Consider the following 16050-nt stretch of genomic DNA (forward strand, 5'->3'; position numbering starts at 1 on the left):
ACTCCTTGAACTACTGTAGACTGTAGAGAGTTGCTATGCAATGCTGGTAATCCATATGCTGAACAGCTGTACACGTTATAACCACTGCATGGAGAAGCTGCATGGAACTTGTCCAAAATTGTAGAACTCCTGCCACATAGGTGCAGGACTTACTGTGAAAACATTTTGGGTTGTATCCAGCATGGTCTGTACATGAGCAGAACACTTCTGTTCACACAGTAGAACTTCATCTTCATATCTTCCCACTTCAGTGCTCTCAAAATCTGTTCCAAGGTTTTTTGTTATAAAAAAAATTAAATCATGTCTATACTTCTGAGCTTGCAAGGTCCTCTATAAAATTAGGAGCATACTTTTGCAATGATTGGGAGATGATATTTTCCTGTATGAACTTCCCATCATTTCCAAATAAACACTCCCATTTAAGATCAGCATGAGTGCAAGATAAATTACCTCTTTTGCCACACTTTTGTGACATTTTGTTCACAAGCAAAAGGTTTACAGTACTTACAGTTACAGTACTTAATTCTAGCAAGGAATGTTTCAATTAATCCTAACAACACTTGGTGGAAAGCAATAGTTTTTTTCTCAGCTAGGCACAAAAACCTATGGAAAAGCTTGATCATGTAAATCAATTAACAAATGGATTGTTGCATGTAGTAGAATGTCCTAAGGCTGAAAAATTAATAGGAAAAAAATATGGTAACTCTCACCTCATGGGGCTCATTTAGGAGACCTTGAGCCACATTAGAAGATTGTATAATGTATAGTGAGTTCCCAATACATGCACAAAGAATCTTCAATAATTCATATTTTGGCTAGGATTCAAACTGCTGCATCTACAAATAGAAGCCAGTTCTGCTCACAAGTAGAAGGGTTACTTGTCTTTCAGCTCTGTATCAAATCCAGCTCTGTTGAGGGGATCCCTTATGAAGTTGAAAGTAGCTCTCCATTTCTTATCAAAGTAGGTGCATAAGCAACCTGAATTAGAACTGAAGTTTTCACACCACACTGAAATAAAACTTTTGAACATTGGTAATCCCTGCCAACAAGAGGCTGTCCCTTATAAAATGCTTCAGAATTGTTACTGCCCCAAAGCATTAATGTGTTTTAGTATTAAGTAATGTGCCATCCATGCAGATGACATTTAATAAAGAATGAGAGGTCAGGTTTACCAATTTAAAACACAAGTGAAACCAGAAGAGGAGGGAAACGAGGCATTAAGGAATGGGCTTCTGCCCAAAATATTCGGGTATGCACACAGTAGGTAAAGGTAAAGGTACCCCTGACCATTAGGTCCAGTCGCAAACGACCTCTAGGGTTGCGGTGCACATCTCACTCGATAGGCCGAGGGAGCCGGTGTTTGTCCGCAGACAGCTTCCGGGTCATATGGCCAGCATGACTATGCCGCTTCTGGCGAACCAGAGCAGCGCACAGAAATGTTTACCTTCCTGTCGGAGCAGGTAACCTATTTATCTACTTGCACTTTGATGTGCTTTCAAACTGCTAGGTTGGCAGGAGCTGGGACCAAACAACAGAAGCTCACCCTGTTGCAGGTATTCGAACCTTCTGATCTGCAAGGTCTAGGTTTAGACCACAGCGCCACCTGTGTTTTACTGGCTTAAAATGCGGGAGGCAATTTCTTATGCTGCCTTTCAAGTAAATCCAGCAATTAGTTTTTTTCTGGGAGGGGTGACTGCCTTTTTGTGGGGGTGGGGAGCATTTTTGGCAAGAGAGGCATTGCAGAAAGGAGCTACTTGTGCTTTCTGGGCTCTGATTCTTTTACTGTGTTTGGCTCCTGCCTGGAGCTAGTTCTTAGCTATGTTTCCCCTGGTGTTGCCACTTTAAATAACCAAAGTGAATGAGATTCTCCCTTTCTTGTTGCAGAGAATCAGTCCTCACCCACTTACTAGGGAGTAAGGCCTATTGAATCCGATGGGACTTCTGAATAGACATGGTTAAAATTTGCAGCCTCAGTTCTGAGTCAACAGGAAAGGCGGCTGGCCGAGGTCAGATTTGTAAGACTATCCTCAAGAAATGTTTCCACTGTGTATACCTGGGATTCACCATGCATTGTATAGTTAGTGGCTTGGGAAAAATCCTACCAAAACTCAGTTATTCAGAAGAAAAGCTTGTGGGCAGTGCCATAATAACTAACCATAATCGTGTGCGAAGCACAATAAACCTTGTTTTTTTTTGGAAGACTCAAAACCCGAGAGGGAAGCGCTTCTGCCCAACACGTCTCCTGGCTTAGGACGCGCCGCTTCCCATCTCTCCTCGCCTGCCTGTTTGTTTTAAACTTCCCATTGAGCGGAAAGCGGCACGTGCTTCTTCAAGCTTAGGTTGCGCGGCGGCCCTTCAGGAAACAGCCCACTAGCCCGCAGGGAAGAAGCTGCGCCTCCCTCCCTCCCTGGGCATTAAACGCGCTCGCCTCGTCCCAGGAGCAGCTCCATCTCCCAGTGTTGGAGGGGGGCCCCCGCGGCTTTCCTTGGGCGCGACCTCAACGAGCCCGTGTAACAGGAGGCGAGGCTGCCTGCTCGCCTCGGGCAGGGAAAGGAGGGATAGGAGAACGAGAAGGGAGCACGAGAGCAGGTTGCCACACGTTCGCCAAAGCGCGAGCAAGAAAGAGGCAACGAGCACCTGGGAGGCGCCGGGAGCTGCGTGGTCGCTCCGCTTTATTTTTTCACACAGCCGTCATACCGAGCAGCGAACCGCCCTTCCCGCCTCTCTCCTCAGCCCCGGCACTCCTTCGCCTTTTCCCGCCTCCCCAGCGCCACAAGGCAGCGTCAGGTGTCGCGCCGAAGCGGGCAGTGCGCCTGTGCGGCAAAGCATTATTCTCTCCAGCTCCCGTGCCCAGCCGCGGAGAAAAGTAAACCGCAGCTAGTGCGCCGGAGGAGAGAGGAGGAAGATGGCGGAGCCGGGGCCAACGCGGACGTCTCCCTCGTACACACGGGCGTCAGGTAGGATATAAGAGTGTGTGTGTGACCCGGTAGGTGTGGTTTGTGGGAAGGTGCTTTGCTTGCCTTTTTTTTTTTTTTTTACTTTGCAGAGAAGACTCTTTGCTGCTTTCCCCCCCTTGTACACCCAGCCACACACCTCAGTGGAGGGCGGATGAAAGCTGCGAGGGGGCCGAGCAGGTGCCCTTCCGTGCTCGTTGCCCTCCATGCTGCAACGTGGTGTTGCGCTGCCGCTGCCAGTCTCCGTGTGGCAGCGTGATTTATTTGCAAGGGGTGGGTGTGTGCGGTGACATTTGGCAAGCGGGCGCGCTGGGAATCGTAGCATATCCGAAGCCGGGAAGGCGCCAGAACCAAGCCTTGGAGGGGGGGGGGGTTGTATTGGAGAGGCTATTGTAAGGATGATGGGAGGCCTCACCCAGGGCGAGGAAGAGGATGGCCTGGAAGATGTAGGGGTTTTTTTTGGGCAGGAGAGCTTTGTTGCTGGTAATTGGGGAAGGTCAAGGATAGCACATCAACTCGGAGAGAGAGAGTAGACGAAAATCAGCGTTTGGGCGGTGGGTCTTCTTCACCCAGGCATCAATAACGCTCCTTTGCTGACTCGCTGTCAGAGGAAACACGAGGCAGGCAGTAAAACGACAGGAAAGGATCGCTGTGCTGTTAGGGCTTTTGTATTCTCTTTTACCACAGCAAAAGCTTTTAATGCTTTAATGGTGTATGGTCTCCTTGGTTGTAAAACAAGGCTGTCTTTGGTGTTCACTGGAAAGGGGAGTGTAAAATGGTAATGTCTCCTGCGAGGCTAATGTTACTTGGTTAAATATGCAGAGGTGCATATTTTGATTCCAAAATAATGCTTTTTTTTTTTGCCGCGGTGTCTTTACATGTCTCTTTATGTCGTTTAAACCTGTTGGATTGGTGCTGCAAGGCGGATTCAAGCACAAGAGACAAATTACACAATCATGGAGTGTGTTGCCAGATACTTGAGGTTCAGCTTTTAACCAGGGGACTTGGGTCCCAGGCCAGTTCCACCAATGCTTTGGACTGTCTTGTGTGGGCAGAGAAACAAAACAAAACAAACAAACAAATAAATAACAGGCTCCTTTCTAAAACTTGGCTACCTCTTCCAAAATTGAGCATGCTTTGAATTTAGCAGATAGTCCTGTAAAAGCTGGTGATAAGAAGTCTAATCTTTTCAATCAGTTAAGTTTTCATCAGTCAGTTGCTGCAGCAAAGGCTGCCCAGCAAAATGGTGCTCCACTTTGGTTTCTTGAATTCTGTCATGGACCTTGTATCATTGCATTTATATCTCACATTTCTTCTATTGTGGAATTCAAGGTGGCATGATGTCCATGTGGCTCCTAGGCAGGAACCCATCCAGGCATTAACCAGACTTAGACCTGCTTACCTAGGTCAGTGGTTTCGAATGGGACCCACAAGTCCAGATTTCCTTAGTATGGCAATCCGTCAATTTATTATCACAAGAATTTTGGACTTTGTGTCTTTGGTGACAGTTACTTTGGGGCATTTTAACTATAAGATTGCCTATTTTATCACCATTGCTTGAGGCATAAAATCAAAAATTTACACAACACACCCCTATTAATTGAAATTTGTTGAAATGTTTAGAGAACTTACATTCCCACAACAAAACTGAATAACTTTGTAAGAACAGCAACCATCTGCTTTGAATATATTCCTGTGCATCAGAGGAGAGCTGTAATAGTCACTCAAACAAACTCCCTTTATTGAGTACTGTACCTTCTCATGAACTATCACCGCATCTGCCCCCAGCCAGCAATTCCCAAGTGTTAGAATGTAAGACTTGCACATTTGCAATGTTTGGTTGCAAATTGTAAGAGACATGGTTGTAAGCGGTATTCATCATGGTTGTTAAGGATTAAAAGCAATTATTTTGGGTTTACCTATGTCTGACCCATTTGTGGGTCATGACCCACAGGTTGTGAAACACTGCCCTAAAGGATGACTAGCTTAATGCAAATCTTAGGAAAGTTTCAGTGCTACAGTAGTGTGATGGCATTTTTGCGACTTCTTGTGACACAAGCTTTTGTAGATAGTGACCTACATTGATTCATTATGGGTATCTAATATACAAATTCCAGAATAGTCACTACATTAATTGTTTTACTTTAAATTCATTTCCTTCACCTCAAGCCCATTCCACAGTAAACCAGTTAGTTAAAGATGGCATGGCAGCAAAAGACCTATCACTTTCAAATGTATATGTGTGTTCAAGTTCTTGACTTTCAAAACCTTACCCTATACAATAAGCAAAAAATAACTACTATCAATTGACCAAAATATTCTTAAAAGAAGTAGTTCAGCATCTCTCTGAAGAGGAAGTCACAGAGATATTTTGTGTTGTACATATTTTATTTTCTATGAACAGATTCCTACAAATCTTATTTGTTCCTATGTTTCTTTGTTCTCTGAGCATTGATTAGCCTATGAGCTGAGGAAAAACAAAAATGTATATATGCCTGTAGCATTGGATAAATTGAAAAAAGTATGTGAGACGTTTGGGTTTAAAAGCTGACCTTTGGATCCAGCCTTAGTTGAGTTAGTTAGGCACACCATTTCACTGTAAACTATTATTTTCACAAGTAGCCATTAAATAAGTACACACAACAGCCTGAAGCAAATGGTGTGCGTCTTTCCTGGTCCACCCTGTAAATCCAGGCTTACAGCAAACTTTTAGACAGGTACATTTGTGTTGTGTTGAGCTATTTTAGGAACACAAATCATAATTTTTTATTAATCTGTTACTCTGGGATTCCCATCTCACATGTTCTGTAGAAAATACGAGCAGTAGACGTATACAAAATCATGCCTTCTTGGTTGCATTATTCGCTTCGCTATGAATTCTGGCTTTGTTAGAAGCAAACATAAAGTCAGAAATCCTGCTGAAAATTAAGAGTGCAATCTTATGCATGATTACTCGGATGAAAGTTTCACAGTGTTTGGCGGGGTCTTCGTGCCTAGGATTCCAGCCTTAGTGTTCTCGATTTCATTTAGTTCAGTGTGATTTGCAGATCAGCTTGTGGGAATTCCCTACTGAATACAACATTCGGCTGGTAATGCAGGATCATCAGTATGAAAGATGTTCAGGAAAGTTGCTCAGCTCATCTGTATTTGAAATAAAGAATTACAGTACATTATTAAAATGCTAACCTGTGTAGTTGATCAGCACTAATCTGTTGCCTGAAAGAAAGCATGGTTCCATTTTTATATCATTGAGAGAGACCTCCAGCCCCTGTAATATATTAGGAAGAATGACCAGATTTCCTTGTCATAGCTGAATGTGTGTGTGCACCTTCCTCAGCTACCCACTGACTTCTTCACTAGATAGCTCAGCTGAATTCACTAACACTATACAAGTTTAAGAAATTAGAGATTCCCTCGAAGGTGGTTTTATAGATTACTGAGCAATTTACCAAACTTAACATTTTTATATAATATAAGCCTGTTTATGTAGGGAATACACATCACAAAATTTTTCATCCATTCAGTGTGTAATAAAGGGTTGCACTGTAAGAAAACATTTCTTTAGTATGGAACAAATAGGAAAAGCAAAACTTTTGTCTTCACTGGAATATTTACGTTACAGAAATGTTTGGGAATGTTAATGAAATAGTACAGTCCTTTTGCTATGTGAGAGAATTACTCGTAAATGCTACTTTAGGGTATGCTTCACTCCTACAATTCTAAAAATTATTCACATTATAAAGTAGGTCAGGAGCTGTATAGAACATTGTGATATGACTCTTGTCTAGAGGGATTGCAGTCCATTAAGACTATGTTTTTATCACGGTTGTATTGGGTACTGTGATTTGGTAATTTTCCCAGTTTTGTTTAATTGGTTTGTGTGTATAGTTATGGTATTGGTCTATTGGTCTATTTGGTCTATTGTAAGATGGATGAAGGGTGGTATATAAATGGAATAAATACAATGATTTGGGATGAAGCAAATGTAGAGAATGGACAAATAGGGATGGGGCTAGAGTCAAATTGCAAAGAGGGGCAGCCAGGTTCTCTGATGTTAGGATGGTTAGCAAAAGCTTTGCTGAAAAGGTAGGGAAGTCTCATTCAGCCAGGTATGAATTCAGGTGAGTATCACTGATATGTGTGTGTGTGTGTGTGTGTGGGCACACACACACTTAAAAAAATAAATAAGTTGGCTGGGATTCAGAATACTACTTCTGGTGCAGCCCAAGGTCTTGAGCATGCCCAGTAGAATTGTGGCTTTTTCTCTTTGAATAGTAGACATTCATTCCATATTGTTCTCGTTAATGAGAACTTTTTTTCTAACTTTGTAGGGGTGTTGTATTTGATCCCAGGTTTTGCCATATTTTCAATTAATGTAATGACACTTGCAAACTTTAGAGCCTTGCTATAGCTGTAAGTGGTTGCTAGGCTTCTCCCCACCTTTTCCTGTCACTTGTATTTTGCCAGGAGTACAGTATACAATTTTGTTAGTGTGAGATGGTAATTGAAGCTTTTCATTATGCAGGGAGGCTGTCACTAACATGCATGGTTTTAGATGCCCATGTGTAATAATATTTACATATCATTTTCAAAACTAGCTGATTATTATGTTTCACCATACTGTGAAAGGATTGCTCTCAAATACAGAAAACTTGAGTCTTTTTTGAAAAACAACTACAATTGTGTTTAGGACGTATTCTATACATTGCTTCTGAAATGTTAGAATATATACTGTCTTTGAAAGAGAGAGGACATACAATTCTTTATACTAATTAACTCTAAATGCTAATATTGGTATGAGTCAAGATTATAATACAGCAATATTGTCTGTGCCATATCAGAACTGGAAAGCCACCAAGGATATAGTTTCAACCTGCCAGAGCTAACTGACTTCACTTCGTATGTATTATATTGATTTCAAATGTATACAGTTCTTCTGAGGAGCCCAACTGTTCCTGATGAGTGGTAATCAATTTCGACTCGGCAACTGCCTTCTTCTATTCATCATAACAAAATCAATTTGATTTGGAGCTGAAACAATCCATTTGATCCTGGCTGCAATTTGTAACATGGAGCAGCATCTTCCTCCTTAGAAGGTTGTTTGCTGGTGAAACACAGAAAATTCAAGGAATGCCCATTGGGACTACCTTCCCGTAGGCTGTGTAGCAGGTTTGGTTTTACCCTTTAGACCTTGAAAATTTGTCAGTAACTTTAACTGTTTCCTGTAACGGTTTTCCACTTTCCTTTTTAAAAACATTTCTCCAAGTAAGGGTGCAGTTGGGTTTATCAAGGAGACCTGCTCCTGCATCATAAGGAGCTTTTTCACACTAGTGCTGGTCATTAACAGGAGCATGTAGCGCTAATATGGATAGATATAGATATATGTTGTGAACTCTCTTTTCCAGAAGAAAATTTTAAAAGCCCCGAATGTTTTTAAATTAAAAGAAAAGGAAAAAGGAAAACAGATTGGACATTAGAATTCCAGGCAAACTCCCACATGCTCTAGTGAATTTATCTGACAGCTGTGCCAATGCATGATTAGTTCCAAGGAAAATGCACTTGCAGCATTTTAAGGCAAGAAGATACGGGTTAAAAGCTGGCCTGCACCGTCTACTATGTTGCACTGATAAAAACTGTTCATATGGGCAACTCGGTCACATTACAGTATTTTGTTTGAAGTTGACCTTGGTTGAGCTGAATAGCTACAAAGGGCACATCAGGATCTTCACACTGTCTGAACACCAGTACCTTTGGCTTCTTTTCTTTTGCCTAGTGAGCAGTTAAGTTCTGTTAAAAACCCTACACAAATCCAGAGTGAAGTCCCTAAGATGGTTGGATGGTGCCTTATTCGCCTCCTTCTTGCAACTCCTGCTGCCAAGTTGTTGCCAAACACATTGCTCTGTTTTCCTTTGGACCACACCGGCGAGGACAGGAGGGAAGTCTTGTCGTCTGGGAAGACCAGGACCTCCATACTCACTACCCAGGCTTGTGCCCCAAGGAAATCACTTTGGTGCTCCTAACACAGCCATTTGACTTCAGCCTGGAGGCACACTCCATTGTCTCTCGAGACAAACAGATGCCAACAACTCTGGGACCTTATGATGAATGGCAGTTAATAACTCAAATTGATGATGACCATACGGTATAAATAATCTGAAGAAGGTAGAATCTACAGTTCTGTACAGAAGCATAAGGATCTATGGGCAATGCCATTAACCTAGATTATCTAGGTTATAAGAGGTTTTTCTAACTGGGTTTTATAAACAAGGATCATAGGACTAATACATAATACAAATAAATATACCAAGTCTTCTTATCTCATTTGTATATCACAAAAATAGCATAATAAATTTGCAGTAATATCTACACGATATGGTTCATAGTCCGTGTATAAGTTGGTTAGGTTATAAGAGTTTTAAGTCTGTGTCTCTGTTTCAGCTTTTTATTAACATTTTGTTAGCTTCTATTTCTAAAGCCACTCTCAATGTTTGCCATTTGGGACTGGCTGAAACTTAATACTTGATATTAATTGCTGTTTGAACTGGTAGCTTGCATGTGACATCACAATTTTCCCTGAAGTAGCACAGGCTTGAAACGTTCTGTTGGTGCTCTTGGTAGAACAAATGCATGTTAACATTGGTAGATCATGTCTCTCTCATTCCCATTGCTCCTTAGTATTAAAATATTCAGTTGTTTACATAGCTTGTGATTCTGGACATAGAAAGATCCATGGATAAGAATGGATTATCTAGTTTCTCTTATCTGAAAATACAACAAATGAACACACATTCTTGGCAAGGTACAGTGACATGTGTTATCCTCATTTTCCATGGTATCATTTATTAATAATCTGCTTTCTATCCCGATATTAATACATATTAGTACAGAAGAAATGTGCAGTAAAAGTGCAGTGCATGCAATAAATTTAACACCATGTAAAATAGCATTGAAATTCATCCATGGCAATGCATCACCAAAGCAGCTGATAATGTTAGAAAATAATACTATAATAAATACATGCAATAAATTTAACTACTTACATATGCATACTTACACCTTCTCTCTTTCCGTCACTTGAAATTTTAAAACTTGATTTGTTTAAACAAGTTTTACGTATTCTCTTTTTACTCAAGGCAGGTGTATATAACACTAAGCTGACCACAATTTTCAGCTGGTGAAGAGGGCTCTGGCTCATGAAAACTTATGCCACAATAAATTTACTAGTATTTAAGGTGCCACAAGAGTCTTTGTGTGTGCCGCAGTAGAACATCTACCACAGCATGTGATGGTCAAGGCTTCTCCTTTAGATCTCCTTTTTCACAGGATGAGTTTGTTCAGTTGTTATAAAAGCAAGTGTGTAAAACTGCCAGAAATTTAACTGACAAACTGTGAAGGAAGGTTCAGGCTCGTGCAGTCATTCTGCCACAAGGCTTCTCATCAAAGGGAAAGTAGGGAGTTACATGAGGTGAAATCATTGCTTTTAATGAAGGCTTAATTGAAGCTTGATGTGGAAGGAGTGCCTGTAGCAAAGTACCTACTATGCAGACACTGAATTTGAATAACTCTGATGGAAGCTTAGTTCTTCGACAGAAATACCCAAGGGGAATTGACCTCTATAAAAAGTCAACTTCATGTTTCAAGTGGTTTTTTTTAAAAAGTTCTATAGGGCAAAACTACTAATCCTACCACAGCCACTGCAATACAAGTACAGTCATACCTCGTGTTGCGTTTGCTGCGGTTTGCGAACACACAGAACCTGGAAGTACTGGAATGGATTACTTCCAGGTTCGGTGGGTCGCGCGTACGCAGACATGTTGAATTGTGACCCGCGCGTGTGCAGAAGTGGCGCTGCGGGTTGTGGACTGCTCAGGATGTGAACGGGGCTCCAGAATGGATCCTGTTCGCATCTAGAGATACCACTGTAAATTGTAACCCTTGGGTGTTTTTAATTTAGTATACAGGCAATCCCCGTTTATGTGGGAGTTGCGTTCCAAGGCACCGTGCGCATCAGTGGGACATGCATAAGCCTATCCGGTTCTGCTTCACCCCCTGCCCCTTTGGGGTGCCGAAAATGACTCACACATCCATGGTTGGACACATGCCAATCATGTGCAAATGGGGAGTTGCCTGTAGTGTACTTGTCCCTTTCTCATGTATTCTCATGTATTCTCATGTATATATTATTAAAACCATAGTGATCTGTATTGTTAAAATATGAGTGTAACAAAGATGCAAAACAAAACAAAATTACATCAGCAAAAAAATAAGTTCTTGATTCTGAAATAAGATGCTGCCTGCTGAAAGTGCTTTCAACAGATTTTTAAAGGGGGGTGTTATCCAACATACATAGATAGTTATCTGATTCAGTGAGTTTGAACAATTTGCCAAATGGAAGCAAGGGTTTTGTATAATGTTAAACCTTATGTAATGTGATTGCATACTTCAAAGGTGACATTATATGCACTGTAACACATCAGCAATATTTGTCAGTGTTTTTACATGTTGGATTATCCAGGTTGTTTTGTTTTTTTATTCTGTTTTTTGTCTTGGTTTTAAATCGTAGTCACTTCTGCAATTATGTTGTTGATAGTTTAATGAGTGGTTCTAATCTCTGTTTGAGACTTGAGGCAGAGAAGGAGGCTGGCACGTGGAGCGTGGAGTATACTGCTCTACCTTCATTTCATAATAAAACAGCTAGCTTAAAATGCCTAAGGACTGCTGGCTTGCCACTAGAAATTGAATCACTATATACACCCCTGCTCCATGAGCAAGGGCTGTCCCAAAGTAAGACCTCACAAGTTTGAAGTTCCTGCCTCTGTGAATTAGGGTTTTGGTGGAAGAATATATGATTTAAAGAAGCATTCCCAAGTCACATTTGTCTTATCTGCATACTGTATCATAGTAAGCCATATTTAATGGTTTGCTGTGAACATGCTGATCTCTCCTTCCTTGCTCATCCGCATTAATGCACCAGAGAAACAAACCACCATCCCTGACTTAGCATTGTGTCAGAGCTGGGGATCATGGTTGTTTCATGCCAAGTAAACCATAGGTAGCCAAGGTTTTGTTCTTGGCTCCCCAATTGTGGTTTGTCTGGAGCGAAACATGACACAATACTAAGCCAGGGGTAGTGGTTTGTTTTTCCTGGGCATTTGTGGGGAGTAGCAGAGCAGATGAGCTCAGCACATTCATAGCAAACCATTAACTATGGTTTGCCAAACCATATAGATGGTTCCATTTAACAGTGGTTGGGTCCTGCAAGGTTCTGGTACATCAGCCTCAAACAAATCAAAAGTGGTCATCCTTTAATGTACTGAATACCTTGGAGCAAGACAGGTGCAAGACAGAATGGCTTGCAGAATAAATGGCTCTAGATCAGGGTGGTCTTACATGCTCACCTCATGTGGCCTGTAAGGCCTTTTTGGGCGGCCCTTGGTGGACGAGGGAAGGGGGGGCTGCAGGCCATGCTGTTTTGTAGTGTCCTTGCAGGGCACCTGCACAGCTGGCTCCGAGAGATGGATTGGCACCATGCTGCTTTGGTCACCCACTGGTGACATTGGCGGTATGGCTTCTCTGGAGCCACCTCCATCGCACCCTTTGCCGCAGCAGCCCATTGCTCACTCACTGTCCTACTAACCTGGCAGAAAAGCTGAGCAGCAGCTGCTTTGGCAGCATTGTTAACAAAAGCACATACATCTGTTGGTGTATTCAATTTTCTTTACTAAATGAATATATCATTTTATTATATATATTGAATTAAACATACTAATTGTGTATATTAAATAATATTAACTGTGTTGCGGACACTTTAATTCACGATATGGAAATTTAATTCAGCGGCAGGTTCTATGTCAAAGTACTCTTGCGGACCACTTGGTCTGAGAGGGTGGACTGCCCTGCTGTAGATATGGAAGAATGAGAATGCCACCCTCAAAGCACTTCTGAAGCTCACCTTGCACATGTCTTAAGATGGCTAACGAGCATTTTGGGAAATCCTGCTAAGAAAATAATTATCCAGCCAATTAAGAAAACAAATTATAATCAAAAGTGTTCAAGCAAGGTTGTATTTTAACTGCTACCTGTTCATACACTTTGGTTTTTTTTGTGAATTTGTGTTTAATAGTCATAATTTCTTACAGATTGTTGTAACAGAGTTAGAGCTTCATAAACTTTCAGCTGGGTTCAGTTCACATGTTTAAAATAACAAACCCACAACATCAAAGAAATGGGTGACTTGTTCCACACTAATTATATAGCAAGAAGTGAGGGAGAAAGCGTATTACTTTATTTAGTAATGTATGATGACGCCTGAACTAATAAATGTGGGTGTTGGTTAGTATTTGGTTATATAAAGAGGAAAATGATATTGAGTAAGAACCTGACACATTGTTCTAATCCAAACTCAGCTGTCTCCCTTTACATATCAGTAGTGCATCCGTATACATGCCAAGATGAATAATTATTTTAGCAGAGGATACAATAAAAAGGTAAATAAAACCCTATGTTGAATATGGCCTTAAATGTTTGTGTTGGCCTGCTTGTTTTTTTGTCATTGATGGTATGTTAAATTGCCAAGGTGGGTGTTTGGGTAAGAGTTTGGATTTGGTAACACTTACTTCAGAGACACTTTTTCATGGCGATAGAAATAGAAGTCTTAAATTTCAAAACAAGATTCTAAAACACACTGCCCATGTTGTGATATGTTTCATTTACAGTGGTGCCTCGCAAGACGAAATTAATTCGTTCTGCGAGTCGTTTCGTATTGCGAAAAATTCGTCTTGCGAAGCACGACCATAGGAATGCATAGGAATGCATAGGAATTTAATTCCCATAGGAATGCATTGAAATTTTCGTCTTGCGAGGCAAGCCCATAGGGAAATTCGTCTTGCGAGTCACCCTTTCGTTAGTGAATGCCTTTCGTCTAGCGAGTTTTTCGTCTAGCGAGGCATTCGTCTAGCGAGGTACCACTGTATTTATTTTTATTTAAGAACATCTGTTAAGTACATTTGGCCTTCCACTAGTCTCTCAAGTCTTCTCAAGGTTAGTCCTTATCTTGCACCCTGTAAGAGATGTCAGTTCAGCATTGCTGAGTAAATGCTGTGCCAGCAGATTATGAGCTTGAAAGTGTGTTTTTGAAAGCAATACAGTAGTTTGTTCTGTAGCACAGCATTATTGAGGGTAACTAAACAGCTATGGTTTTAATTAGAGCTTTGTTTGCTTTTTGTAAGGAAAAAAACACCTAACATAAGTTTCTATCTGTGAAGAGATCTTCATTGTAGGATGCATCTGGTTTTCCAAGTCTGAAGTACAGAACTATTAATAAAGTATTTTACTGGGTGTAAGCCATTTAGCCACGCCTGTTCAGAGTAATATGGATATGGGGGGGGACCCTCTCTCATTTTAATCACCAATAATTGTTGCAATGTCAACAAGTATTGACATTGAATCTGCATTTGGCTCTGCAACTGTGGATTACAGTCCTTCAACATATCTGTGTTCTTCCTTGGTCTTGTGGTTAAAAATATTTTATAACTCTGTATGTAATGTACTCCTGAATTGTATATAAACTGCTTTGGGAACATTTGTGTTAAAAAATAATAGCAAACTGCAATAAAAATATGCCTAAACCCATGCAGATTAATATAATCTGCAGAATTCAAAGAGATGAGGTGTTTAGCTAATCATCCAAAATAGATAATTTACTAGAGACTAATAGTGAAAATTTTGATGCTACAAGAGCAAATTGAAGGGGAGAAATTACAAGAGGAAAAACCAACCGGAGTTTGCTTGCTAAAAGGAATCGACAATGGAAAAGTCATACTGCAGAAGAAAGGAAAAGAGGTGCAACCATCAGGGGATGCACTCTGCTATGAGAATGCTACAATGCTGCAAGAAGCAAGACAAAAACAGAAGCCAGCTTGTTTTTACTTTTCGGTTCAGGTCTTTGAGAGGGTTGGAGTGAGTTAAAAAATGGACATGCTTTTTGGTATTTCTCTCTTTATATGGTTTTGACAGATGGATTTGGATTTTGCTGTAATGGAAATGTTAATAATTATTAGCCAAAATTTTTGAGACTGGAGGGAGGGAAGGGGGTAGGTAGATAAAGGAGGGTGGTGGGAATGGGTGATCAGCTGATAGTTTTCCACACCTATCAGCTGATCACCCATTCCCACCCCCCTTCTGAGTAATACCCCTCCCCACTCCCTCACTATATTTAAGGATCTGGTGACTTCTGTTTCAGTGTATCTGAAGAAGTGTGCATGCACACGAAAGCTCATACCAAGAACAAACTCAGTTGGTCTCTAAGGTGCTACTGGAAAGAATTTTCTATTTTATTTCGTACAAAGATTACCACACTTAAGGACAAAAGTGGAAAGGACTTAACAGAAGCAGAAGACATCAAGAAGAGGTGGCAAGAATACACAGAGGAACTATACCAGAAAGATATGGAGGTCTCATACACCCCAGGTAGTGTGGTTGCTGACCTTGAGCCAGACATCCTGGAGAGTGAAGTCAAATGGGCCTTAGAAAGCCTTGCTAACAACAAGGCCAGTGGAAGTGATGATATTCCAGCTGAACTATTTAAAATTTTAAAAGATGGTGCTGTTAAGGTGCTACACTCAATTTGCCAACAAGTTTGCAAAACTCATCAGTGGCCAGAGGATTGGAGAAGATCAGTCTACATCCCAATCCCAAAGAAGGGCAGTGCCAAAGAATGCTCCAACTACCACACAATTGCACTCATTTCACACGCTAGCAAGGTTATGCTTAAAATTCTACAAGGCAGGCTTAAGCAGTATGTGGACCGAGAACTCCCAGAAGTGCAAGCTGGATTTTGAAGGGGCAGAGGAACCAGAGACCAAATTGCAAACATGTGCTGGATTATGGAGAAAGCTAGAGAGTTCCAGAAAAACATCTACTTCTGCTTCATTGACTACGCAAAAACATTTGACTCTGTCGACCACAGCAAACTATGGCAAGTTCTTAAAGAAATGGGAGTGCCTGATCACCTCATCCGTCTCCTGAGAAACCTCTATGTGGGACAAGAAGCTACAGTTAGAACTGGATATGGAATAACTGATTGGTTCAAAATTGG

General features: G+C 41.1%; 1 protein-coding gene across 11 annotated transcripts in view; it reads left to right on the forward strand.

Annotated features, from left to right (window-relative positions):
* The first annotated feature begins 2557 nt into the window (after positions 1-2557).
* The window catches only part of MAP7D2 (MAP7 domain containing 2), a 48330-nt gene continuing 34837 nt past the window's right edge, over positions 2558-16050 (forward strand). For 2 of the 11 annotated variants that reach the window (XM_033147280.1, XM_033147282.1), the window contains exon 1: positions 2565-2957. In XM_033147280.1, the coding sequence (XP_033003171.1) occupies positions 2906-2957 (52 nt within the window). In that variant the 5' untranslated portion in view covers positions 2565-2905. Of the gene's footprint in view, positions 2958-16050 lie in introns of all 11 variants that reach the window. The other 9 variants (XM_033147283.1, XM_033147284.1, XM_033147286.1 and 6 more) reach the window with 6 other exon arrangements.

Source organism: Lacerta agilis, chromosome 4, assembly GCF_009819535.1.
Source record: "Lacerta agilis isolate rLacAgi1 chromosome 4, rLacAgi1.pri, whole genome shotgun sequence".
NCBI lineage: Eukaryota > Metazoa > Chordata > Lepidosauria > Squamata > Lacertidae > Lacerta > Lacerta agilis.